Genomic DNA, 27,895 nt, shown 5'->3' with positions numbered 1-27,895 from the left:
CCGTACCTCTGAATTCATCGCACTTGTTGATGCAGGAGAGACTCGTGGGTATGACCTGCTTTTAGCGCCCTCTTTTGGTCAATACTTATATTACAAGAAGAGTATTAGTTTTGTTCTCTGACGCAAAAAAGACTCAGATGTTGACTTGACACACTTTATTATTCAAGACTACAGTAGAACCTTGCGTCCTCAGTGGTGTTTTCACATTGCAGTCTCTCTTCACCTGCGAGTTCATTAACTTAGGTCAACAGAGTGGTAGTTCCCCCGACGCGCCGCTACCGTTAAATAATGACACACAAACTACAGGAGCGTTTTCTGGATTACCTTTGTCTAGAAAAAAAGACTATAAATTAAAAAGCCTCCTGCTGAAGATGAAGAAGAACGTGTTCTTGTTGTCCAGATGATGGAATGTTTCGTGAGAGTCAGTTTGAGGCATTGGTCCTGCAAGAACTTTATTGACTGTATGACTGATATGAGTCACGATTCTCTCCGTAAATGACCTTTCACCTGCTTAAATCCCACCCACAGCTGACTTGGTGAGTCGCCGCCCACTTTCTAACCGACCAATCAAAACCGTTTCACCAGGAATCCTCTTCCAGTTTGAACTGCAGACCTGTTGGACCCAGATGGGACGCTGCAGTCTTGAATGAAGCAGCCTAAATCGTCAGGTTTGGTCCCTCCAGCGGGTCTTCATGTCTGTCTGCATGTCTCAGCGATCAAGGGTCTCTTCTCAAGAATCACTTCTTGGACAGGAACTTCATTTTGTTCCCTGAAATTAGAGCAGTTTGAGAGAAAGAGAGACTTTAGAAAAATGCACTTCAGCGTAGATGATGGTTGGAAAGGTTCGGAGGGAAAAATGTCAATTTAATTTCAGAAAAAAACATTGAAAATCAATGTCTATTTTAATTGAGGAGAAAAAAACTAAAAACAAATGTGCTGCAAAACCCATACATTTCCAAAGTTTTAAGCAAAAATGTATTGAAAAGGAACTAAAGAAAATAGTCGTGGATTCTTTTATTATTACTATTATTGTTTAGAAAACACGTTGCAAAAAAAAATAACTCTCACCGAGGCCTTTGAGGAACTTGTTGACTCCTCGCTGTTCACTGCCAGGAAGTGAGTCCAGATATTCTTGTGCCCGAATCTCAAACAGACCTGAGACCAGGAGAGACGGGGAGAAGATGAAGCCTCATCCGTGTGTGCTCGGGGGCTGGTTTATCCCACTTTGTGGGGACCAATTCTTGACAAAACACTATCCTTGTGAGGACCGTATTGTGCATTTGTTTGGACCCCATGAGGTTAAGCCTCAATTTGAGGATGAAGACTTCAAGGTTTAGGGTGAGAGGCTGGGGAAAGGGTTATGACAACGAGAAACCTCACAATGTCTCCACAGGGATAGAAAAACAAATGCGTGTGTGTGTGTGTGTGCCTGACCTCGGAGACCCTGTCTCCGCAGCTCCCTCTCCTGGATGAAGCCGGTGAACATCTGCGTCTCCATGAAGACCTCCAGGAACCTCCTCAGACTCTTGGAGGTCACGGCTTTACGGAAGGCTTCACGGCCGAAGGAGGAGGAGGAGCTGGGGAGCGGGGACGTCGGGGAGCCGAGTGTCGACTCGTCGTCTCGGTCTGAGCCGCACATGAAGAGCGAGTAGTGGCCGACCATCTCCACGAAGAAGCGCACAAAGGCCTCGGACACGACGGTGCTGAGGGAGCAGCAGTCTGGAGAGGAAGCAACACATGAGTCGAGCGCTCCATCTAGTGGCTGTTGGCTGTACTACAGCATGTATCAGTCGAGGGCCCAGTGTAGTCACCATGGGGCAGCTCTGCTCTGTCACAGGCCAGCTCCTTCCTCTTGTCCAGCACGTGCTCTAGCGCCGCCTGCAGTTTGTGCGGCAGAATAGAGTCCTCGTCGTCCAGCTGTGACGTCACAAAGCAAGCGTCAGTGATGTCACAGGATCACCAGGAGGAGCCCTCTCACCGTACCTGTCTGAGGAAGCGGCTGTTCCCGAGGTCCACCACCAGAACCTGAGGAGGAGGAGCGGAGAGGAAGTGATGTCGTTCCCTCCGTCAGAGGGAGACGGGCTGACCTACCTCTTCGATGGGCAGCTCCTTGAGGCGAGGCAGCGAGCTGGAGAGGAGGCCCACGATGAAGGGCGTGGGAGTGCAGACGATGTCCAGCATGGAGGGCGGCAGGACGGGGATGTAGGTGTGCTGCCAGGTGAACGGGTAGAGGAGCGCCACCACGGCGTGGCAGCACTGGGACAGGGTGCTGAAGACAGGAGACAGACAGAGGGCGAGTCAGACCAGGGGAGAATCAAGGTCCACTCCGACTCGGTGAGGCCCACCTGAGCTTGTCGGCGGTGAAGATGACTCGACGTTCCAAGAGCAGAGAAGCAAAGACTCGGAGGAGCAGACGCAGACTCAGGGAGGAGAAGAGACATTCAAAGTCCACGTGTTCCAGTCGGGAGTCGGACGGACGGCACAGCTCTATCACCTGCAGGGGGAGACGCTGAGTGGCGACACTCCGGCGGGAACAGGGAGGCGGGTCCAGGCTCACCTCAGTACCAGATCCAGGGAGGAAGTTCTTGACGGTGATGGTCCGGCCCGGAGCGGGAAACGGCGCCTCCATGATTCCTCTCATGAAGGGCTGCACCAGCGCGGGGGAGATGGCCCGTCTCTTCTCCACCTCGTCCAGGATCTGACCCAGAGGACGGAGGTTTGGAGTGAAGCCGTCTCAGTTTTCTATCGCGCTCGAATGACTGGACGGACAAGTTCACCTTGGAGAAGAGGTCGAAGCAGCCCAGGCGGCTCACGATGCAGTAGACCTCGGGGAGTCGGCGGCCCTTTCCGCTGGGCTGTGAAGTGAGAACAGAGTCGCGGTGACACCTGTGTCGGGACTCTCACACACTCACAAACAGAAGGGCTTGAGCTGACGTACCAGCAGGCGGCGACAGTAGCCGAACCTCCGGCTTCCATCCTCCCCGGTCAAAACAAAGGAAAACGTCTCACTGAAGAGCAAAGAAAAAACAGTGTTTCTGTTTGTTTCTAAGGTTCATTCGTCACTCCACGTGCTCACAGACTGACCAGTTTCCTGGAAGAAGAGCGTGTGTTCGGTGACCCTTGACCTTTACAACCCTCACTCATTAGGAACTACTGTTCCCCCTCGGGTGGACTTTCCCCAGAGTGTAACTTTTTTGTGGACTTTCCCCAAGTGTTAGGGACTTTTCCTTTTCCTGAATGTGTAGCCTTTTTTCTGGACTGTTCTGAGTATGTGTCTGCAGCCTGGTCATGTGACAGGCGGTGAGGCGGCGCTGACCTGGGGAAGTTGTCCACCGGCGCCCAGTCTTTGGCGTCCGGGAAGCAGAACTGAGGGATGACCTTCAGCTGGTCCTCCGTCTCTCGCATGAACTTGAAGCTTCGTTCAAGCTGGAAGAGAAGTGGAGCGGTGTTAACGTCACCGCGCCGTGGTTCCTCCACCGTGTCTCTGCTCACCTTGAGGGGAAACTGCTGCGTGACCTCGGGCAGGTACGGGACGCCGGCTTTGGTTTTGTGCAGCGCGACCACGATGAAATACTCAAAGAGCTTCCTCTCCTGCAGCTCCATCAGGTCCCTCTCTAACGTCCTGTAGCGGCCCGCCTGCCTCAGCATGGACTGGACCGACACCAGGCGCTGGCTGTGAGCTGAGGATCAGAAGCAGCATGAAGGAAGAGCCGTGCCTCTCGGCTGGAGGTCTCACCTTGCAGCTTCTCCTCCGTGTCACTTTCAGACTCGCTGTTCTCGTCTACAGAGGACAGACAGACATCAGCGACTGAATCATGAGGAGAGGCTTGGACAGGAAGTGGTCTTCCTCTCACCTCTCCCTGAGCTGGACTCTGTGGACTGAGAAACCCGCTTCATCCGCTTCTTCCCTCTCCGCACCTCGAAGATGCAGTTGATCTTGATCACCATCTTAAAACAGAAGGTTAGTTTTCGCACTTGCAGTACCGTCTCTCGGTGGAGGAACTGAACTCACTTTGGGTATTTTCCGGCGTCTGCGGTTATAGGGGTCGCCGGAGAGACACGGCGTGTCGTCGGGGCTGCTGGGGGAAGAGGGCGGACTGACGCGGGACGGTGAGGAGACTCCGCCGTCTCTGCCGGTTTTTCTCAGCTCCAGAAGTTTGAAGCTACGCCGCTCCGAGTTCTGCCTGAAGAAGCTGGGTTTGGAGGAGAGCTGGAGGAGGACAGCACAGTGAGGGGTGAGAAGGTAAAGGTGTCAGAGGGATGCGCTACCTTCGTGGGCGTGTCAGGAGCGGGGGACACGCGCTTGCCGCCCAGGCAGCTCCTCTCCAGCTCGATGTCCTCATAGGGGTTCTCTTTAGAGGGCGGGTCTGGAAGGAAGAGCATGAGAATATCGTTCCAGACAAGCAACAACTATAGGAGAAAAGTGTGCACGCAAATACACATAAAAACACCCACAACATTCCACAAAACACTAGCGCCTGGATGCGTACAATAAACACAATTAGAGCGAAAGATTAAAAAACTAAATACGCAAATGCAACTTGAGAAAAGTTGAAACTTGAGAAATTAATATTGAAACAAAGCAACTCAAAAAAATGCACACAAATTTTGATACACAAGAAAAAAACGTAAAAATACACAGGAAAACGTACACAAAATACATGCTAAATAGAGACACAAAATGCAGGACCATACGTTCATACATAGTAAAGTCCCACTAACCCCAGCACAAACAGAAAAATCCACTAAATTAATGCTAAAGAACCAGAAAAACACGAGCACAGCAGCAAAGGAAAAACCACAACTAGCATAGACACAGTATAAGGTGAAAAAAACAATATCAAAACTGATACGACAAGTGAATAATAAAAGAAACGGACACAACTCCAAGCAAGACAAACAAATACTCAAAAATGGACAAAAAAACATGCATCACATTAAAAAAGTCCAAACAAACATAAGATAAAAAAAAAGACAAACATATAACAAGTACATAAAGACAACTTGACACAGAAAGGAGGCGATACAGTCATTGGAAAATAAGGCAACACACACACACTCACACAAAACAACAAGTGGTTCATAGAATCTCATGACTACACGACTTGCACAACACACACAAAGGTTGAAGTTTTCCCATCGATTCCACCTGGGATCACCAGACTCACACTTCCAACTGTGAGATTATGTTGCTATTTTCTTGCCGTCTCCAGGACTGACAGCTGTGTTCGTGTTGGGTGGTGGAAGTTGGTGTGAAAAGGTTCCGAACCCTCTGCTCGTCCACTTATGCTCCAGATGTGAGCTGGAGGAGTCGGGATGGGGAGGCTTGTGGAAAACTCGGGATCAGTGTGTTCCACTTTCACGTGTGTCAGTGTGTGTGAGTGGAGGGGAACATTCTGATCTCTGCGAGTGTCCCGCTGAACTCTCCAGCTGGGGAACACAGTTTGCCTGAAGCAACTTTGTCTCCAAACTCTGCTCATTTTTGATCCTATCAAGTCCCTCCCAGCGACAACCTCCGTCTCTTCCTCTGTGACTCGCCGTGAGTCTGCAAACTCTCACCATTGCTGCAGAGAGGTTCAGTAACCTGTCGCTTCCTGAGTGCCTCTCATCTTTCAAACGCCCATCACGGTCTCCTGCCGCTCATGACTCACAGCAGTGACCTTGCTGCAGCAGCTTATGAGAGCAGGTCTGTCGGTGGGGTTGCCACAACAGCTCTGGACGCCGCTCCGCTGTGATTTTTAATAAAAGACTGTTTCTCTCATTAAAGCTGCGGAGGACATGAACTTGTCCTCTTGCTGAACTCGGTTACACAACTCAGCAGCACACGCAGCCCGCTTACCTTCGATGTCTTCATAGACGTTCTCCTCCGATAAAGTGCGAGCGAGGCCGAGTCTGGACTGAGCGTACCAGTCCACCCTGCTGCTGTCCGTGGACGACTGGAGCAGGTCCTCGAATTCGTAGGACTTCCTGAGGGACAGGAGAAGAGAGCCCCGCTGCTAAGCCACATTTTCACACCAGCTTGAGTGGTCACACCACAGTCCACAACATGAAGCTACCAGCAGAACATGCAGGTGTTCACCGTGTCACCTCCAACCAACGCTCAGAGCCGATCATATCGAGAAGTTCCTCATGTGCACAGCCCTAAGCGGGAGCTGATGCCTCCAACTCGTCTCCCAGATGGGAGTCAGGTCTGGAGTCATGCTCCAGCAGGCGGTTTTCTCCCCGCAGACTTTCATCATGAGCAACAAGTGGAAGCGCACATTCCTGCGCTCCAACCTATGAGCTCACTCAGGATGATGTCACCAGCTGCAGGTTTGATTTACTGCAGATGTGGTCCACTGTTTCGCTTGGAGAAACACTGGAGGATTCAAACTACAGAAGAATTGATGACGTCAACAAAGACGGCGACACTTCATGATGATGTAACAGCTGGGGTGAGTTCTGAGTACTGAGCAGCAACAGAGGTTAACAACAACAACTTTAGTATCTGTCTCACAATCTTCCACACAGTGTAGTATTGCCTGCACCACCACTGTATTACTGCTCCCTGTTCTCACACAACCACTGATACTAGCACTACTACATCTACTATTACGACTGCCACAACCTCTGTTACTACTACTTCTACTACTCTAACCACCACTACTACTAATAATAATCATAAATATTACAATTATGACATCGTTCTTACCACTGCGACTTCAAGCTGACGACTACTGCTACTTCAGGGAGTACTGCATTTAAACTACTGATACTGATACTCATGATACTGATACTGCCACATTAAAATAACTGCAGCTTTAACGTTACTGTGAATTCAAACACTACTGTAGTAGCCAATGTTACTACTGTTGCTAGTACAACTTGCTAGTGCTGCTTAAAAATAGCAATAACACAGTTAAAAATGAAATATTTGCGTTACAATGCTTTCAACATAGCAATAATGTCACTGCTACTACAACTATAAATATTGCTACATCTGTAACATTGCTATCATTGCTAAAGCTACTTGCATCACAACTTCTTCAGCACTAGCATGGATGCCTCGGCTCCCTCACCTGTTGCTGTTGTCTCTCGGCCGGTCGGTCCAGGGTCTCCTGCAGACCCCCGGGGGCGGGCATGTGGGTAAAGGTGGGGGAGGAATCGAGGGCAAAGGGGGCAAGGTCCTTTTCCCTTTTCCGGAACCGGGTCCTGAGACGGGAGAGGTTGGCGGCGTGTGGTGCTGGAAGGTCCGCAGAGGTTTAGGTAGAGGGTTGATGGAAGGAGCGCCGGGCTCGCTGTACACGTTCTCCGGATCTCCATCCCTCCTCCGACGTAATCCAGCTGGCTGAGTGGTGTCGAAGGTTCCGAAAATGGGCTCGCTGCCCCTCTTCTCGCTTTCCTCCAGCTCCTCTTTGGAAGGAGGAGAGTAGTAGTTCCCGGGAAAGGCCAGCGACGGCCTGTCAGGAACATCCTTGGTGGCCCTCTCCAGTTTCTTCACCACAGTTAGAACACTCTTCTTGTCCTGGGGTAGTTCTGATGGAGACTCTCGGAGCCCTCTCTCCAGGATCAGCTCCTTGTTGCCTTCTAGGTTAGGTTTTGTCCTGATGTCCACAAACTTCCCTTCATTCTCCTTCCCCGAGTCTTGTCTGTCCCAGCTAACAAATCTCTTACTGTCCGTTCTCTGGACCTCTGAAGCTTTGACGTCCTTCTTCTTTAAATGGTCCGTCTCCTTCTGTGAGGCGCTGACGGGGCTCGTCAGCTCTTTCTTGCCCTCCCACTGGGAGATCTTGTCCCGGATGCTGGCCGTCTTCACACCAGCCTGGCCCTGGCTCATCTTTCCGCTCAATCCGTTCTCCATCTTTGCCGATCGAGGGTCCTTGGTGGTGGAGGCGGTGGGCTTCCTGTGAGTCAGCATGATGCCCGACGGAGGGGGACTCCGTGGTGGGGGAGAGGCGGGACGCCTGGTGGGCTCCCTCAGTTCGCCGTCCCTTGGTAGCCCACACACCTGGGGGCGCTGAGGCACCACAGTGGATGGAGACTCCCCGACTTTTAAGCCACAGCACTGGAGCCTGGAAAAGACCTCAAGTTAATATGCTTCTCTGTGACAAAAGAGTTGGTGTCGCAAGAAGAGCTGTTGCCTAGGTTCATCAGCAACCCTGCGTCTGAGGTAATGGTTCTCATGTTGAAGAATGAATGAAATGAAACGGCGGGAAATGCAGTTTTCAACATGGGAAACACAAAAGCAGAGTGCCAGCTATTGGGGAAAAAAAGAGCTGAGCCAGAAGGCTGTCAATTGGTGAGACCGCAGGCCTGGGCAGGATCGACAGAGTACTACAACACTTCTAGCTTGAAGGAATCCATTGTGCCTGTGGCTGGGAAAGATGATCCCTGATAGAGACAACGTAAAATAAAAGTAAAAATACTTCACTCTGTTGCTCTCACTACTACTGAGCTACTGTAATACAACCACAGCTACCGTGTTATTCAGCAATTACTGCTTGTAGCGGAATGTTTTTTTTTCATTTATTCCCTTTTTAAAATGATACAAGAGCCAAAACCTTAAAACAGTAACTTAAAATATTGTATTGTTTTCCTAATGCAAATATGGCATTATGGGCATTTTTGTTGGAAGGGCCAACTTGGATGAGCTCTAGGTTTTCTATCATAGAACTACAGAGGTCTTGAGAACTGCGTATTCGTATCAACAAAATCAATTGACGCCATTCAATAGTACAACTGTTACTGCCCTTGCAACACGGTTAAAGTCATTTTTGGGTAGACATCTTGGATCTTGAGGGTGCCATCTTGAATTGTTGTGAAGCCAGCAGTATTTACAAAAGCCTGGAATTTGAGTATATACACAACATTTCATGCAGTATCACCATTAGAACAATATTATCTCCTCCCCTACAGTTGTACTTCACACTGTCACTAATACAGTACAATAGTCAGGCGATAATACTTTGACTATGCTGCAAATACTTGCTGTACTATATGTACGCAGTATTATTGTTGTACAAATCTACTAATTCTGCAAGTTATCTGAAAATACATGGTATTGAAGTTGGGGGAAAAAAGAGAAAGAGAAAAACTGCTGGGAGGAACAAGTGAAAGGATAAATAAAAACAAGTGTATGATCACAGGAAAAGGCGGTTCATCTGTTTACTTCAGCACATCATGATAAGCAAAGTGCGACAACAAATTAGCTGGATTATCAAAGCAACATGGTTTACACTCGGCCCGTTGTTTACGTTCACGTTGTGGACTCTCAGGAGGAGGACGGGACCAGGACCAGCATAACAAAAACATCCGTGCGATCCTTCGATGCTGTTTGAGTTTTTCTGGAGCGGGAGCTTGCCGTTACGGCAGCAAGGCCTGGCCGCGAGCTAGCGCAGGAAGGTGACTGGGTCGTGACCGTTTGAACCCAGAGCAGGCAGGTCGACTTTAACAAGACACACTGGTTTACACGGCTACATTTCCAGCCTTGCCTGGTCTGCCAACAAAACTTTCATTCAGGGCTCCATTCATGCCGCTAGCGAACGCACAACAAACGGAGGAAATGCGGCCGTGCACGGCGCGCAGGCTTATTATTCGCCTGTCGCTATCTAAACCCTTATCAACACATTCAAATGTCTGTGTGTGATAACAGAATTTCAGTTGACATTTTCAAAATAATTCTGATGTTTCAGTTAAATGTACTTTTACTTTCATTGACATCTGGAGCTTTGTGTATGAGTTAATCTCAGTGACTTTTTTCACAACATAATGATTGTGTCTTTTCCATTTCTTATGTTGCATCGCTAAACATTTAAAATGTTAGTTTTTTGTGTATCTGATAGCCTTATTTTTATGTTTTTTTTAATTATTAAATTAAAATAATCTTTACCTATTGATTTCTAATTTGACTTTCTACTTTTTAAATATTTTTTTAATAATACAAGTCACGATTTTCACAGTTTTTTTTTCATCATAAGCTATTTGATATTGTGTGTTTCCTTCATATAATGACATTTGTAGTAAGGCAGGCACGTCTCATGTCTGTCGCTGGAACAGTTTTTAAGAAGCCACTGAGGGAGGGGGAAACTAGGTCAGACAGAAAATTTAAGGGAATGGAAAGGGGGGGTGGAAAAGAGGGGGAGTGAAGTTTAGCGACAAAAAAGTCAAACAGATGGAGGAGGAAATGGACCTGGCCCCGGGACAAAGGAAACTTGTTTATGATTAACCTAAAGATGGACGTCTAACTGGTTTGCATGGAGAGGTGGGAAGAAGTGAAACATGGAGGGAAGAAAACAAGGGGACAAATAGCATGTGGAAGGAAGAGAAAAGGAGAGACTAAAAAGAAGAGGAAGTAGACGAGGAAGGGAAGCGGAAGAGCAAAATGAGAGAACAAGGAGGAGGAGATGAGGAGGAAGTAAAGGAAGGTGAGGGAGAAGAGGAAGAAAAGGTGGAGTAGACGTAAATGAGAGGAAGAAGAGGAAAGGTAAGAGGAGGAAGTGATGAAGAAGAGGGAGAGGAAGAAGATTGGCAAGATGAAAAAAGAAGATATGAGAGGAAGTAGTAGGTGCAGAACAAGAGAAAGGAGACAAGGGAAGAGACAAAGAGGCAGGAAGCAAGAGGAAGCGTTGAAGTCGTGTCTTTGTGAGTCCACATTCAAGTGAAGTCAGGATGTGAGAATCAGTCCAGTGATGTCAACTGATCCAGTCAGAGATTAGATGCGCGGAGCAGATCAAAACCCCAGGTCCCAAAATCTTCCAGACAATGGCGTCTGGTCATAATCTAAACGGGTCTAATGAATACGGCAGGGACAACAGAAGGTGCTGCAGGTTGCGCGCGAGCTGGTAAACAGCGGCGGGGTGTCAGAATTGGGGGGTCAGGGGGGTAACAGTGTACAGATGCCAGATGGCTCTGCTGCTCCACTGTGTTATTGTCCCACTGCTGACCCGAATGAGGGGGTCAGACAACAGAAGTTTGAAGTGCTGGAGGCCAAACTGGGCTCAGACCTGATCGACATGTTTTGGTGGTGAGAGTTCAGACGGCGGCGTGCTTTTGGAACCAAAGACGCCCAGGATCTCCACATCCTCAGATCGAGTCTTTGACCAGGTGAGAACTGTCATTCAACAGAGAGCACTTCCTGTTTCGGGATCTTTCACGTAACCGAAAGTCACAAGCACTTTTAAACCCGGTCAACCGACTGAGTGACTCACATCTGCTCCCACTGACTCACTCAGCGATTCCATGAGCCACACCTTCTTCCTGTCTGAGTCCCTCTGCTTCCATGTAGGACACAGGCAGATGGACGCTGCTCTATGTTGAACAGTTCAGTGCAGATACAGAAGAAGGTACTCACCCGTTGACTGATTGGTAGATGCAGTTGTTGGTGTCAGTACAGAGCAGCAGGGCTCTCCCTCCAGTCATGGTGCTAGCAGCCGGCATCCTGCACAAGCAGAGGTGACCGCTTAAAAAAACTAACCCAAATAGAAAGGAACAACTGCAACTTGTACATATGATGTTTCATAGGGGCAACAGCTGAAGACCTAACTTCCTCCAGTTATCCTGGGAAAACCGCGGCATTCGCAGGTCATCATCTCTTCAGTGTGTCCCGCGTGTGTCCCGAGGCCTCCACCACAAGTCCATCTCACTAAGGAGGTGACGTCTGGACAAGATGCCGGAACAGGTTCTCATGTCTGGTCCTGTTTTTCTGTCATTGTACAGTACATTTGTGGGCATGTGGGCCTGGTTTAGCTACACTTGTGGGAACATTTTGCTTTGTGGGTGGGGACATCTTTCCCGGTCCTCACAAGTCGCAGTACGAAGACTTCATAATATTCAGGTTATCATGATTGGGGTTTCAGTTTGGTTAAGAGTGGTCAGCCATGTGTTTTGGATGGTTAGGTTCAGGGTGAGAGGCTGGGGAAAGGGTGGTGAGTATCTTCTCAAAGTCCTCACAATGATGACTTGGGTGCATAATTTGATTTTGTGTGGCCCTGCATGGGCCGAGGCAGGCTTGCTCTCCCAGATGACCTGGCTTGTAACAGTCTCGTCCTGAACCTCAGAGGCAACTGATGTTTGTGGTTAGTTTGTCTGGAGCAGTAGACAAATATAGATTAAACACGCTAGAATCCAGAAGGCGGATGTTCAGAGTGATGGATTGGAGTCGGCTGCCCCAGGATTCCCACTGGGCCACTCCAGTGTGTCGACTCGAACCAAGCTTCCCTGTTCCGCAGCCAGTCAAAACCCTGAATTTGAATCCGCCGATAACTTCCCCTTGGTTAGGACGCAGCAGATTCCAGGGCTGATTCAGGCTTGGAAACACCAGCAGGGAATGCTAAACAGTAAACAGTCGGAGGTAATTGTGTTGTAAAGGAAACCATCTGCGGCAGCTCCAAGCCAGAAAGCAGCGCTTTGTTGACCTCTTGAGGTTTCTGCCTCTGCTGGAACACATCGCTGGAGCGCTTTCAACTCAAGGACACGGTTTCTCCGACAAATGCGGTCCAGTCTAGTGCGTGTCCCAGAACCCTTGACAAGAGGAAGCTGGTTTGGTGGTTGTGGCCACCACACCAGTTCAGGTGAAGCTTCGCTCCTCTGTCGGTTCCTCTAACTGTCTGAGGCGTCAAAGACCTTGAATCAAAACCCACCTACTCGTGAAGCTATGTCCGAAACTGCACCCAGATGTTTAGGTTTCAGCCACATTTCCACCTTTCCTGGGGCGACACACTTCAAATGTTCACCAGACTGAGACCATCACACCAAACCTCAAGGAGATGACCAGAAGAAACGTCCAAATGAGCTCATCCGCATGCCTCAGAGTCTGGTCATTTCAGAGCACGTGGGTCTCCTCTGGGGGAACTTGTGGTCACATTAGAAGAGCGGGGCCATTTTTCTTTATTACGGCTTTTGTTTCATCCCCCTCGGTCCACGGCCGGGCCCCGGAGAGCCAGGGATGGAGGAGGGTCCGCGTCAGCCGTCCTCCAAATGCTTTTCAGCTGTGAGCCAGGAGAGGTCACATGTTTGAAGGGAAGCATCAAGTGTTTGTTCCCGTCTGCTGCACTTCTTCAGTCCACATCAGACTGTGACTGTGTTAGTCGGAGCGCTAATCTGGAGCAGAAATGCTGGTGTTCGTGTCACGCAAGGTTTTATTTCTGCCCCAGTGTTGTATTGTAACAAGGTGTGGGTTTTTGTCGTGCATTAGTAAGTGCGTCTCTGCCTCTGTGTGTCCCGCTTCGGTGCGTCCACCCACATGTGCGATCGTGTATGTTCCTGTCAAACCTTGTGTGTTTGTTTTGAATATTACTTACTGTGTTATTGTGCAACATGGATTCATCCACAACATGTGTATGTTGCGCTACAGCATGTGTTTACACGTGGGAGTTTGTGTGAACATGTGTTTAACGTACATGTATCGATGTGCCAGTGCTTATTTGTATCCCCTTCTCTGCATGTGCTCTCTGGGTGTGCGCTCTCCTTGCAAGAGTGTGTGCTGATTTTGTGTGCTGGAACAAGTAATGAAATGAAAGTGACTTCATGACAGAGTTGTTTGTCAGCGCTGAGATCTGAGATTTACGACGTCCAGGGCCGAGTCTGTATCTCTTTATTCCCCCGCAGCACAGACGTCAGTTTCTGGGTTGTTACATCCCCACCTCGCAGAAATCCTGTAAGCCATCGTAACCCCAGTTATTTTCAGTAGTATAGAACATTCTGACTCACTGAACACATCATCCGCACGCGACTGAGATACGTAGATCAACGCTTCACCCCAGGAATAAGCGAAATAAATAAAGAAGAGCAGCGAAAGCAAATGAGCGGAGCGTCAGGTGTAAAAGAAACACCTGTGATGCGTTTCAGAACTGGGATATTCCCAGCTCCGGCCGCCCCAAGACAGCATCCAACGTTGGATTTCCCAGTCGAAAGGTGGAAATTTTCTCACCACCCCGAGTTGTCAATCCAAGATGGCTTCCCCGAACATAGACGGGATGGAGAAGTTTAGAATAAATGAAACACCGCAAAGTATCCCGCAGGTTTTCTTATTGGAAACGGAACTCATATTCACCAAGACTTGAAAACAGCCTCCCGGACGTCATCGAAAACTGTAACGCACTGATGGGCTCGGGCATGTAGCCCAAGTAGCTTGATCTACGGTGGCCTGAAGTAGACAAGTCTCACGTAAGAGAGATTGCTGAGAGAGGATAAATATTTACAGGAGTAAAAACAGCAATATTTCACTTTAAACATGTAATAAGCCTGTGTCACGGATGCTTTTATAGTGGCCTCTTCTAAAGTAAAACCCACTATCACCGTCTCACCCACTTCTCGAAACAAACTGATGCCCTTGACTCGCAGGAATCAAAGAAGCTTCAGGAAGATAGCAGTTAAGTTACAATGCAACAGGCTGTGGTCCTGTGAGACTTGGATTTGGATCAGAGATGGGTTTGGCTCAGAGCCTCTGGACTGATTCAGTACACTAAAGCAGCCTCTATTCAAATGGGACTGATGCTAAGTGGCTAGGAGTGTTAGCATGAATAGACATACATTTCAGTTGTTGCTTTGTGCAGACCTGACCTAAAGCGTGTCAAACTTGACCTGGGCTTCCAAGTCCAACTTGTGTCTCCACATCTCAAAAAAAGGCAGTAACAGTGACAGCATTGCCAGTTTTACAAAAGTCAGTCACTGAGGAAACACCAAGTCTTTGTGTCCTACAGCGAGCAGCCGCCATTGTTGGCCCTGACCCGACGAGAAAGATGGCCACCATAACAAAGCATGAGGCTGAGGGAAGCCATCTGCTGGAGCCTATAAAACATCACGGGGAGCAGCGACCCTGAAGACCTCTGTGTGGAAACGTCCCCCTCCAGATCAGCTCCAGCGTGAAGTTTGGAGTCAACAGGACGACAGAAACAAATACCCAACACATATGCAGTGCTATTAAGAACCATGCAGCGTGAAGTTAAGTACAAGTTTAGGCAGCCACAGATGGTCTCTCACCAGAGACATATGAGAGCAGAAGTTACACCGTCAGTGACGCCACTCCAGCGCTGGAGTGCATTAGCGATGGAAAACCTCTTCCAACTTTGAGTTGTTTGAGAAATAACAAATTTAATGGAATCTTTTGGGAAATTTAGTTTAGATTCCAATCATCAGTTTCAAACAACCGCGGCAGGCAGTTGGCCACGGCTCCTCCAGGAGCTCATTGTGGTTCACCGACAGTTGGCTCTGCTCTAACATGCAGCTTCTTTTTGTCATGTAAAATCCTCCAAATATTCAGTGTTCTCTATGCTCCTGTTCGATCCTTCAGATCAAGTTCAGATGAAAGACTTGTCATTGCTTGTTTGGTGTAGGAGCACAACAAGCCCATGAGAATCCAAACAGGAAGCCCATGCAACGTCACGTGCCTTCTTTCGATTTGGATTCTACTTAGAGTCTCTCCCGGATGGATGAGCTTCTCTTAGTCCAGGCTGAGAAGAGTCACAAGTGCCTTTGCCTCGACCCAAACTTCCCCTCACCTGTGAACAAAACCCCACACTGTTGGATTTATAAGAGCATTTCCTCGTACCACCCATCCATCCGTACCAATCCGAACCAAAACTCTCGGCAAAACGCAGCCAGTCTGAACATGAAAAAAAAGACATTGTGCTTTACGCTTCAGCAATAACTGGTTCACACTGAATAGTTTTATCTTCTCTGGGCGATGACTTCAAAAGTTTCTGGAGGCTTCTGTTGTCAGCTGACACGGAGAGATGTGCTCTTCTCTTTTCCCTGTTTAAAACAGCTGTTTCTCATAAAGACTTTAACCTCACTGCCGCTTCAAAAAACAGCTATGACATCATCACCTCAATTCCTTCTCCTTCCCCAAACTGTTTTTTTTTTCATTTTGTCATATCAAAACACCTAAAAAGGGAACGGAGAAAACACGCCGGAACAAACGTCTGTGGGCTTCCACACAAATCGAAAATGTAAATGAAGCGCATTTCTCCGCGCACCAACAGGGAAACCATCCCAGGAATTTCAAGATCTGCCTCACTACATGTGTCTGGAATCAATTTAGGGCACTATTGAAGTCTCTGAGGGATGGAAGAGCTTTCTCTTTGTTTCATTTGTATTCAAATGACTATTCATGCACGGCCAATTTGTTTCCTGTACTCCGGAGCTGCCAGATCTGTCACGCTGCATTTGGATGAAGCGATACGGGGATTTCGCAATGACTCCTACCTTGACCTGCTGGATTTCACCCTGAGTCTTAAAGACGGGGAGGAAGGGATGTGCGGAAAGGGGGGCAGGGACGGAGGTGATCAGGCAAATAAACAATGGAATTTTATCTTGGCTCAGCAGCCCCTGGCTTCTCTCCCCTCTCTGTTTCTGTCCTGTTCAGGGCCCCTGCTGCTTTCCCAAGCTGATTCCGCAGCAGAAACCCTGGGACGCGAGCCAAACAGGCCGAGTCTGCAGCCGTGACTGTGTGCACATGGATTCAATTGGCAGCCAGAAAATATTTGCTGCATGGAAGCAAACATGTGATCATGAGCACCGGCCAATGCTGGAACTAAGGCACTCAGAGAGCGCACGCCTCCACCGGTCAGGACAGCTCATGTGAGTTTATTAAATCTACCACTTCCTCTATGGTCAGGTCGTGGGGGCAGCATTCGGAGCAGAGATGTCCAAATGCACACTTCCTCCCCGAGGTGTTCTCATTCAAGCCCAGAGATGTAGTCCCTCCATTATGTCCTAGGTTTTCCCGGGGTCTCCTCCCAGTGGGACATGCCCGGAACACTGGTCCAGGGAGGCGTCCAGGAGGCATCTGAAACAGATGCCAGAGCCACTTCAGCTGGCTCCTTTCAGCGTGATTCCCTAAGGAACTCGGCCAGCCACCTTGCTGAGGAAACTCATTTCAACTGCTTGTATATGCAATCCTGTCCTTTCGGTCATTACCCAGCACTCATCGCTGTTGTCGGAACATGGATTCAGCGGTAAATCGAGAGCTTTGCCTTTCAACTAAGCTCCTTCTTCACCACAACGGTCGGATACAACGTCTGTATCACTGCAAACGCTGCACCGACCTGCCTGTCAAGTTCACGCTCCATCCTTCCCTCACTCGTGAACTGGACCCCAAGATACTTGAGCTCCTCTACTTGCTCTCCTGAAGGGAGCAAGCCTTTTTCTGGTGAAGAACCACGGCCTCAGATTTGGAGGTGCAGATCCTCATCCCGCTGGCTTCATACTCAGCTGCAAACTGCCCAAGTGCACGCTAGAAGTCCAGATTTGATGAAGCCAACAGAACCACATCATCTGCAAACAGCAGAGATGAGATTCTGAGCTTTAACATTTCGACTTTGGCATTGGTCTTTGTACTTGGCTACCAGTGCTGATGTTGACATGATGATGATGGAAAAGTGAAGGTGTGGATGACACTCGCATGGTAGCCGCAGCTTTCCTCCCTTCTATGCATTTGCAACCTCCAGCTTTCAGCTCTTCACATGAACTGGCACCTCCAGGTTGAAGACCGCGATGGTGAGTTGCAAGGCAGTGGATCACATTCGGCGTCAGGAGGAATTAAAGGTTGCGAGTTTGTGAGTGCGGTATTAAGGGGCCCCACATCAGTCTGTCTTGAAGAGGCTGCCGAGCCAAAAATGCAATTCATCATTCGTCCATTTATGGTCACAGACTGTGGAGTGCCGCTCATTCCTGACAGGGGTTGTGAAGGGCCACTCTGGGTTAGAGGCAGGGGACACTCTGAACAGTCCCAGATACAGGCAGACAATTTAGAGCCAGCGGTGGGAGGAAACCAGAGCACTCATTGCCACCTGGTGTCCCGCTTCCTTTCCACCGTCCCTCCCATTGTTGGCAGAGGATGGAACTGAGACGGTGCTAAACTTGGCTGGACACTGAAGCAGACAGGAACTTACAACTGTAAAACCCACAACAGTCAATTCAACTGTGTTTTCTTCTGTTTATCAATCCCCACTGATTCCAACACAAGCATCCATTGTTGTCATTTTAGGCCAAACATATCGCGTTTCTTGTGATTGTGTTTTGGTCTTGCAGTGGAGACGCCGCGGTTTATCCCAGTGGGGAGCCCTAAAAACAGCCGGAATGTGATGTCAGGAAAATATGAAGACAAACCATATTAATAGTGCCGTGGAGAATGATGTCATCACTGAGAATGGGTGCAACTCATGAGAGTCCTCCAGAACACTGACTCATTCTTTCAAAGGAATTTTAAGCAAAGAAGAAAAAAGGTCTAAAACGGAACTAGTTGGCGTCATTGCGGTGTGAACACAGACAAAAGTTCATTGGCTATATTAGTAATGGGACCAACTATGGAGCCATGTTTATTAGAGAGCTCCATCATAACATAAAGCTCGACGTGCCAGAGGTGAAGATACTGAGGTCGTCATTGGCTGTGACTGGAAAGGAGAAGACCAGAAAGATGTTTTGGGGAGGCCAGATGGTTTGGACAAATGGAGAGGAGAGAGAGCAATGGAACAAGAAAGTTGGAGATGAAGAAGAGGAAGGCAATGAGAGAAGATGATCAGCTAGGTGGACGACCAATGGCCAGAAAAAAACACTGTAACTGGAGTGAAAGATAAAGAGTCAGGAAGCCAGCGGCCCATTAGAAGCTGCCAGTAATATTTGAGATCAAGCAGAGAGACAGTGGTCGCGGAGAGAGCCAAGATAAAGGATGGTTAAAACGAAGCTGCGGGGAAAAGCATCATTCATCACTGTCCAGTCCTGCAGCTTGTGCGGCCTCGACTGCTAACTGCCTCAAGGTTCAAGGGCACCAAATGGAAGGAAACTGCGGGCGAGCTGAGAAAAGCCGTCTTCTTCTCAAGTTAACAAATGACCACCTCTTCGCCGTGTAACACGGTACTTTAATAGATGGGTCTCTTCGCTCCGGAGTTTGTTCCACATTCCAAATGGCACGGATTGGGTTGTAATGAAGCATGAAAGGCTGCGAGGAGAACCCGCTCAACTCTGCTGGAACCCAGCTTGGTGAAAACTTGACAGAGACGTGTCGAGAAGCCACGTCTTTTCAGCCTGATCAACACTCGTGCGGTTGTAGAAGCCACACTCCTCGGCATTCCTCAGCCTGAAGGACCCCTTCATCCGGCTGCTCAAAAGCAGATGGTCAACCTCCTCAGCACCTGCTCTATTCAGGGTCTCACACTGATGACTGACCTTCCTGCCACAGCCACCTGCGGACTGACTCCTATTCTTGCCGGGAAGTGGAGCATCAGTCCTTCCCATCTTCCCCCCCCCCAAAACGCCGCCTTCTTACTGTCGAATCTCATCCCCGGTCTGCTCCCAATTACCCTCCTGGCTTCACTATCCAGGGGTCGGTGCCAACGTTTCCTAAAGCCCAACTTTAAACAGCTCTGGCCTACTTAACCCGCAGATTCAGCAAACTTCTCTCTGAACACAAGCCTCTTACCAGAGGAGTATCATGTGGTCTTCACCTCCTCAGTTTCATGAGAATCGACCTGAGCTGTAAATTCTGAAGCTGATAGAAGGATGTGTGATGAGTGTGTGCTGTGTTCCGGCTCGGCGCGATCACGGTTCACTGGGGTAAGAGGAGGAAGACGGAGGGATGGGCAATGTCTCCCTTGACGTTATCGTTCTGTACGCTGTTATGACCGTAAGAGCTTCCATGACTTCTCCAACTGTACGTCTTCAGGATCAATACACATCACTACGGTGGAAGACGATTTTAACAACAACCCCAACTGGCTACTGTTCTACTCTGAGTCTCAAACAGATCTCAAGCGTCACAGTCAACTGGACAACATTCGGCTGAAACTCAACAGGCAAGTGAGAAAGACTTATGGAGGCAATAACTTTCTTATAAAAATAGTCTGCAACCAAAGTCGGTTCACGGAGGAATATCCCAGCGGGCAACTGACCTTTGCCACAGTTGGATACATGGAGAGTTTTAAGAGTCACAGGCCTTTTATACACAACTGGATCCTGGATCCATACTTCAACTGTGACTTACTTCTGTGTATTGAACATCTCTGTACCGTTAGTGAGCTACAGCAATCCCTGTATCATTGTGGGGGTTAAGCTCCTGAACTCCATAAACCTTCCCTTCACTCTCGCTTTCTTTGACATATCGAGGGGTCACACCATCTCCACAGTAGTTGGTACCTTGCTCTGGCACTGAGCTTTGAAAACGTGAAAGAAATTCACAACTTTCCTCCAACTGTCATCCGTCAGCCAATACAATGCCTTAAATGGAATTGAGAAGAAAAAAAACTACGCTTGATCTCGCACCAAGTCCAGAGTGACCTGCGAGACGGCGAGGGATTATTGTATTTCATTCTAACATTGCGGACATATAAACCGCCATCAGACAGTGACGTGGCTTGGGCAGTATTTCACCAGTGATCCAGCAGCGTCTTCCAAAAGATCTATGTGCTGATGCAAAAATAATGGCGTTGAAGTACTTGCAGAACGGCTCCTGAACACAGAACAATAGACTGGAACACCCTGCTCAGTACATCGTGTCTTAACCAAGCAAATATAGAAGTCGTGCAATCTTGGTTTCCCTCGCATGTTTCTGAACCCATACGTACTTCATGTCTTCCCAAAACTTTGTTTTGACTCAACACACACACTCTTCAGTTACTGCTGTGGCGACACGTCCGCGTTAAGTCTGAGCGCACAAATCCTCCCTGACAGTGTAAGTCAGGTCATTGACAGGAAATCTGGCCTAGAAAAAGATGCGGTGGAGCTCTTCCAGGAACAGCGGCTTTGTGTTTGACAGGCAGTGATAAGCTCACCAGGCTGAGGTCATTAATGAACCCGCCACAGGTGATGCTCACGCCCACTGGTTTTGTTCCAGCGTGTCCGCTGACTCACAGGACCCCTTCAACACTCTTCTTCTGTCGTCGCCAGCCGAGGCATGAAGGGTGGTGAAAGGAGAACAGATGCTATTTGGCTTCAGATGTTTGCACTTGAGGATTTGCTGACTCGTTACATTTTTATAGCCCAAGTGAAACTTCTCTCTCTAGTATTAGGAATACTCCTGGGCTTCAATAATCAGATCGTATACTAGCGTGAAACCCGGCGTTCCCTCAGACAACACCCTCAACGGAGGTGCTCTTTTTTCTCACCATTGTTTCCGAGTTTTAAAAAAATCCTCTGATTATTCATTTTCTCTTCTTAACGTCTCGACACTTTATGGATGATACTGTATTTCCACAGTACTTTCCCGACCCATCCCTGAGATCTCCAACGTTCCTGAGGGAGCTGACTTAGGCGGGAGCTTGGGAAAGTCCACTTCCGGAGAGCAAACGCCTGATGCGGGTCGAACATTTCTGACCTCCACACACCCAGTGACAGACAACTGTGAGTCCGGGCTGCGACCGCCACGCTGTGGAACACGGGTGCGGGACGATGTTGGATCATCCAGACAAACATATTCAATGATTCCCGCCATGTCTATTTCCATACTAGTTGACCACTGCGAGAGAGAGAGAGTCGCGACCAGGGACAATGCCTGATGTGAAACGGACAATACAAACCCTGGCAGGAGGCCATACCAATCCATGCCATGTCCACACTATGACATGGGTTTAGTAGACTAAACAATCATCCTCCCCTCTGTAAAGGTTAAGTCTGACAAAGGCCTGTGTTATGGCCACAGGAAGGCCCTTGTTCAGACCATAATTTCTGGAGTATAAGCCGCTACTTTTTTCTCGCTGTCTTAACCGTGCAGCTTATACAAAGACACAACTAATGGTTTTTACAGGCTAAAGAGTGTCATGCTGCCAAAATATTGAGCGAAACCGATGAAATCACAGGCGTTTTATTGACCTTGAAGGACTCAAAATGCACTGTGTATCCGCAGCTCCGCCCACAGATCCAATCTAGTGGAGGACTGGAGACAAGAAGCAGCAGTTGAGACCGGCTGTGGTGTCGGAACTTCAGACACACGGGTGAAAACAGTGCATTTTGAGCATATTAATATCAATAAACGATGTGAGGAGTAGATGATTCCAGTTCAGAACATTGCCCGGTTTGATTCATGAGTCAGTCTCCATGCTGGACCCCGTTTTCCAAACAATTTAAAAGTGATCCTCGTGCATTTTGAAGCCTTTCTACAGCGCAGACAGCACCACTGCACCTGCGGCTAACAGATCGCTGCAGTCTATGGATGAACAAGAAATATTTTCCTTCTTGAATTAACTGGGTGGGGCTAATATTCCGGTGCAATCTAGAGTCTGGAATTTACGGTAGATGTGGCTACTGATATGCAAGTTCTAGTGTGTCACTGTGTTGGGGTGAAGCTTTACAAGAGAGATTTTTTTTGATGGAGGTCCACACTGTATCTGAGGGAACTTAGCGTTAGCTCCCAACATGTCATCACACCATTTCAGAGAGTGTAAGTCAAAACAGTTTGCATTCCTGACACTGTACGTGTTTGGCCACAGGCCGTGAGTTTGACACTTGACTCAGATTGAGCAGTTCTTTTGCCCCCCTCTGTGAATTGAACCTCCTTGTCTCGGCAAACCAGTGAGACTTCAGTCTCTGGTTCTATCCGCAAAGTTCTGTCCGATTTATGGCCGAATTAAAAGCCTCAATGAGTGTAAAGTGTCTCATGTCGCAACAAAGTCTCTAGGACCTAGTGTAAGAGGATTTCGGCAAGTGAGTCTGAGGTGAAACCCGGCTCATCTCCGCCTCCCTGGGCAAAGATCTAAACTTGAGATTATGGTAACCATCATTACACAGGAGGCAGACGGAGAAAACTACCACTCTTGGACTTAGGCAGACAGTGTTTAGTTGTGTTGGGCTGATGAAAGCCTCCCTGGATCTGCAGCGGGGGCGGAGAATACACCCATTATGAGGATGAACCTCCAGACATTGTCTGAGCCATCATTACAGAGGAGATCCCAAATGAACAGGTAAACAACATTCTTCTCATTCCCTGTGTGAGCCAGCGAGTGAGAGAGGACCCGGGCAGATTGTGGGTCATTTACCAGCATTCTCTAAACACACACACACACACGCCAAAACGGCGGAAACCTTTCTCCATTTGTCTTTGAAAGACCCGAACCAGACGGGGAGTCAAAGCGCCGCATGGCCACACTCGCTTTGAACACAGATGGACACATTCCATTCCAGATGGCAGTGTTCTTCTTGTCCAAAGTTGTTAAGCCAGTGGAAAATACATCTTCACATGCGAGTCTGAGGAAACGTGAGCGGCGGTTCTGCTGCGGTTGCAGCTCCGGATCATACCCTTCAGCGCTAGAAAGGCAATTTGAAAGTGAAAGCCGGGGCGACAATAGACACAGAAAGTTGTCTACACTAGAGATGCAATGTGTCAAATCATGTGATGCAATTGCTCTTGGAGAAGCTCGTGTAACACCACATTTTTCGGTCACAGTTCGAGTCAGACAGTCAACACAGCCTTCAGTCAGTGTGAGAGTTTGATCGTCCATTATTTCTGTCTGTGAAGGCGAATCATTCGGCCTTGGGTTTCACCAGGCTCCTGTGCTTCATCTCCAACATCACAAGGAAGTAGTGTTGAAGTCGAGTCCACCTTAGTCGAGACTGTTACCGCGTCTTGGAGGGCCCCAAGACCGAACTGAATGTGTTCCACCCACAGCATTTCAGTTCTTCATTAGTTTGAAAAAGTGACTACAGTTTCTTTTGCACTCAGATATAAATGTGTGTCTACATGACTCACAGATATCTGTCTGTATTCTGTATTCAGTCTGGTCTCTGTCTTAGTCTTGTTCACGCTCCCCTCATTGGACTTGGTCTGAACTGGTTTAGGTGGTCTTCAACAACACCATCTAGAAGAAGCAGAAGCAAATCTTCCCTCCACCTTCTCCCCATGAAGACACGGTATGAACCTCCAAACTACGACTACGACAACTGTTCCTCGCTTTTTTTACAGTCCACCACCGTTTATCACCAGATTACGTTCCGGAACCTCCGAAAGACCGCAGTGTGGAGAGACCACCCGGGTACGACAGTGGGGGGTGCGACACGTGCAGGAGGGCGTCAGCCTGGGACCCAAACTTGTGCGCAGTCACTGGCACTAGGGATGAAGAGAGCAGGAGGAGGACGGATGTGGGAGCAGCGGACCAGAAGGTCTGGCCTCAGACGAGTGGCGGGCGGCAGCTGCACTGTCTGTAAACTGACGTAGACCAATACCATGGACAAAGGAATGATAAAAATAACGGCGGAGAACTGGACGCCGCTCTCTGTATCTCAGCAGAAATATTGTAAGTGGATATGAAATGTTCAGAGATGCTAGCAACCGCTTGTCCTCAGCAAGAGGTGGCGCTACCGTGCGAACGTGATTCGCTTTATATTTCCAATGAAGAAGTCCTGAAGAAGGTATGAGTGAGGGTGACAATGCAGGAGCCAAACTGAATCTATGGACAACAAAGGTGAAGTGGGAGGGGCTTAAACAGCGACAACTTTTTGAGGTGCCAAACGATTCTGGAGGTGAAAGAGAGCCGTGTGGGCCCCTCCCTGCTGGTGTGCCAGGTTTGATCCAGACCGGAGCCAATAACAACCTTCTTCCACACACAGACTCACCCCGGGACGCATTCTCTCGGACCACGTCACCACGGCAACAGCAGCAGGAGATGAGCAAGCTGGGCTCGGTGGCTGTCCCTGTCAAAAGGCAGTTCCTGTAAGAAGGGGGAGGGGGGCTCTCGTGTTTTGAAAGTCCTGCTGTCACTTGTTTTCGAAACAATAGTGAAGACTGACTATCTCTGCACCTTAAAAACTGAAGGAACAATCGTGCAAAACAATCGCTACATTCATGTACAGCTATCAATGCTTGGCATGAATCAGCAGTCAGAGGCAGAATCTTCAGTGTTGAGCGCAAGAATCACAGAACGGCGATGTTCCCACATGTCAGGAGTAATAACAACGCTCTCAATCTGTCAGCGCAAACAGCGAGCGGCTAACAGTGATCATCTTTCATCAGGCTGTTGCGCCGATGTGAAGCGAAACAGTGTTTATCAGCAGTGACTCGCGCCCATCGGCCACAGCCACTTGGGAATGCAGATTTGAGTCGGGAGAGGCGACAGATTTGTCTTGACGCTAAACATCTGCTGGGCCAGAGCGCGACAGTTTTTGGCAGGAACGGCGAAGAATTTTATGATGACTCGGGAAAATATGTGTTCATCTTTTATTATTGTTGTCCAAGGGGAAGCTAGTGCTCGTGAATACGACGGGAAACGACTGAAGGTTCGCAGCAGAAATGCCTCTCTGCCGCTGAGTCAGGGCCGCCTGAGTCAGAAGGCAGCAGGATGGAGGTGGGTTGTGGGTTCCTTACAACTGGTGAGTCAGCTGTGAAATTGCAACCTCATTGCTAAGTTGTGGGGAAACAAAAAACGTCACGGTCGCCAAAACTTAGTTTGGAGAATACACTGACAGTAGCTGCTGACAGCAAAGGTGTCACTGTAATGTATTAAAAAGATTTCTCTCTCGCAGTCCTCAAGTGCTCAAACATCATCTATGGAAAACTTTTGTTACTGATTTCATTGGTCTGTTTTTGAGAGTGAATGTCAGCGGCCGCCTCAGGTGCGGCACTTAAAGTAGATCTTATTATACAGTGCAATGACAATAAAACAGAACGCAGAAGGCTGCCTTTTTTTGCAAAAGTCCACTTTCCCAACGTCCATATATGACGCCATGGATGTGAGGATGTGCTGGCTGCTTGTGTGAGAGCACGGAAGCTGGCGAGTTATGTGACAAATAAGTCAACAAATCCAACAAGATACAAACTGCTGCACAAATTTGGAATTTCTGATCCCTGCGTTTCACTTCTTGCCAGCTTGACGCTCGTGACTAAAGTGCCCCGAGTGTGTGAGCGCAGCAGCAGCAGCTAACACGCAGCGTCTCCTCAGCAGAGAGCCATTACAAGATAGCAGGTCGTTTATTACACCGTGCTGACTGGCAGACGCGCACACACGCACGCACACAGTCTTTATCTCCAACTCTATAAAGCTTCTAGCTGCAGCTGCAGAGCCAGCCAGTCTCAACTCAACAACCTCTTTCCTACCTTGAGTAAACACTCCGCCACAACTGACAGGCGCAGGAATGTGGGCCAACGTTCGAGACACTTTGAGCTCTGATATTAAAGTGACAATCATTTTCTCCTCATACACTCTGCAGCCGCAAACATTGAAGAGAACCACTGGAGCCAACAGTGAGGCGAAGACAACATTTCAGGGCCTCCGTTCATCTTCAGACCACGAGGTCACATGCTCAACTACATGATCAATAAAGTAAAATTATGATTCTATGAAATAAACAAGCTCTCATGAGAAGTGCAATTTTGTTATTCAAGAAAAAATATATATTTTAAATGTGTAAATCAAACAAAAATGATTTGTTTTATCAAAAAATATATATATTTATATTTATTTTTTAGCAGTAGATCTATAATAGTGACATAAGTGAGATATTTTTCTTATAGACAAGAGGATTTAAATTTTAAAGAACATTACATTAAAGTGGAAAGATAAAATATTATTACCTTATTATCAAGAAAGTTTGCAAAAAAAATCTTAGGGGGAAAATATGTATTTTTTTTTTCAGTGGAATTATTTTACATCAGATGAAAACTGGAAAAATAAAATCATAAAATGTGATGTAAGATAGTTACTATACAGAACAATAACATGAATCAAATAACAGAATTATGATGAAGCTATTCAACCTAACATTGCCACACACCCACACACACACATATATTTGTGTAGCTATTTAAGCATGTATTTGATTTTAACCAAAAGTGTCTTCTGCCTCACAACACCACCGGCACTGGGACCCAGCGTGCAGCGCGGTCGTTCAGATGACTTTACTGCTCCTCTCTTCACCTCTTTCTCTCCCTCTATCTCTCTCTCTCTCTCTCTCCGTCTTAACACGTCAAACTGGAATGTGATTGTTTGAAACCTTCTCCCTGACTTTGTTGCTCAATGCTGCGGTGTGCTGTCCCCTCAGAATCAGACCCACATGTGTGCCACCCCTGCAGCTCTCGTGGGGATACCTAACGTTCCAAGGCTTCAGATGCTCAAGTGTGGAAGGACAATGAAGGCGGATTTACCTCTCTGTGCAGGCTGAGCCGTGATGAGGTTCTCCTGGAGTTCTCTTTCATTGTGTGTAATCTGACTCCACAGCATCCACTTGCATGGCTCCGTTCCTTCTCCCCCGTCCCTCACAGATCCCCACTAACCCAGCCTCTGAACTTTCATGGCTGAAACCAGAAATCCAAGCCTTTCCAAACTTGCAGAAGGAGATCCAGCTCCAGCCCGGACTCGGCTTTCCTCTCACAGAGACTCACACAGATGCTGCCTCACTCTCTCTCTCCCCTCCTCAAAGTTTTCCCACCCCCCCATTCCCTTCCTTTCTATCTCCTCCTACTCTGTTTTCCATCATCACCCCCCCCCTTCACAAGCTCCTCCCACCAAATCCAGAAACCCCCCACCGCTGAACTAATCTGCAGCTGGCCGGTCGGTTGGAGCTGTGGTTGCCAGGGAAACCAAGGAATGGCGAGCAGGAAGGGGCAAATCTGAGCACAACATAAATAACAGGCTCCTGTGGGAGCCGGTGGAAGCCCCTTCCTGCTGCAGCAGGACAGGACAGCGGCTCTGACTCTTGATCTCACGTGCGAGAGTAAATAAAAACAACTCAAGTAAGCAGCTTCACAAACTCTTGCTCTTTCAAAACAAACACGGAACATCCAAGGCCACACAACACGTCACAGAAAGATTCTTCAACTGGGGTCGCAGGTGCAGCAGCCAAACTAAAGAGGTCCAGACTTCCCTCTCACCAGACACCTCCTCCAACTCTTCTGAGCAATCCAGAGTCAACCTCGAGATCTTAGCTCCTCATCCAGGAGGCTCGTGAGACAAGGTGTCACCGCGGCTTGCTCTACTTGGCGTCTCCCCAGGATGACTGA

At 48.3% G+C, this 27,895-nt stretch overlaps 1 protein-coding gene and 1 long non-coding RNA gene across 2 annotated transcripts; one reads left to right on the top strand and one right to left on the bottom strand.

The window, feature by feature from the left end:
- Window positions 1-150: 150 nt before the first annotated feature.
- On the bottom strand, window positions 151-27,293 carry si:dkey-82f1.1 (DENN domain-containing protein 2A). Its single transcript, XM_053884619.1, has 20 exons — window positions 27,041-27,293; window positions 11,330-11,416; window positions 7,059-8,051; window positions 5,840-5,967; window positions 4,270-4,367; window positions 4,013-4,210; window positions 3,855-3,948; window positions 3,737-3,781; window positions 3,493-3,680; window positions 3,317-3,426; window positions 2,939-3,008; window positions 2,778-2,855; window positions 2,558-2,698; window positions 2,346-2,494; window positions 2,092-2,269; window positions 1,984-2,025; window positions 1,812-1,917; window positions 1,435-1,719; window positions 1,069-1,155; window positions 151-769 (listed from the first exon to the last, which is right to left on the bottom strand). Exons 2-20 carry the CDS (start codon window positions 11,413-11,415, stop codon window positions 738-740), a joined length of 3,108 nt encoding a protein of 1,035 aa, XP_053740594.1. The 5' UTR covers window position 11,416; window positions 27,041-27,293; the 3' UTR covers window positions 151-737.
- LOC128770330 (uncharacterized) lies at window positions 22,541-25,822 on the top strand. The gene is made up of 3 exons (XR_008416499.1): window positions 22,541-22,868; window positions 23,743-23,814; window positions 23,888-25,822. It is a non-coding gene; the product is annotated as an uncharacterized LOC128770330 (long non-coding RNA).
- Window positions 27,294-27,895: the final 602 nt, after the last annotated feature.

This window comes from Synchiropus splendidus, chromosome 14 (assembly GCF_027744825.2).
Source record: "Synchiropus splendidus isolate RoL2022-P1 chromosome 14, RoL_Sspl_1.0, whole genome shotgun sequence".
Lineage (NCBI taxonomy): Eukaryota > Metazoa > Chordata > Actinopteri > Syngnathiformes > Callionymidae > Synchiropus > Synchiropus splendidus.
Note: the sequence above shows the minus strand (reverse complement) of the source record. Positions and strands in the feature narration are given on the sequence as shown.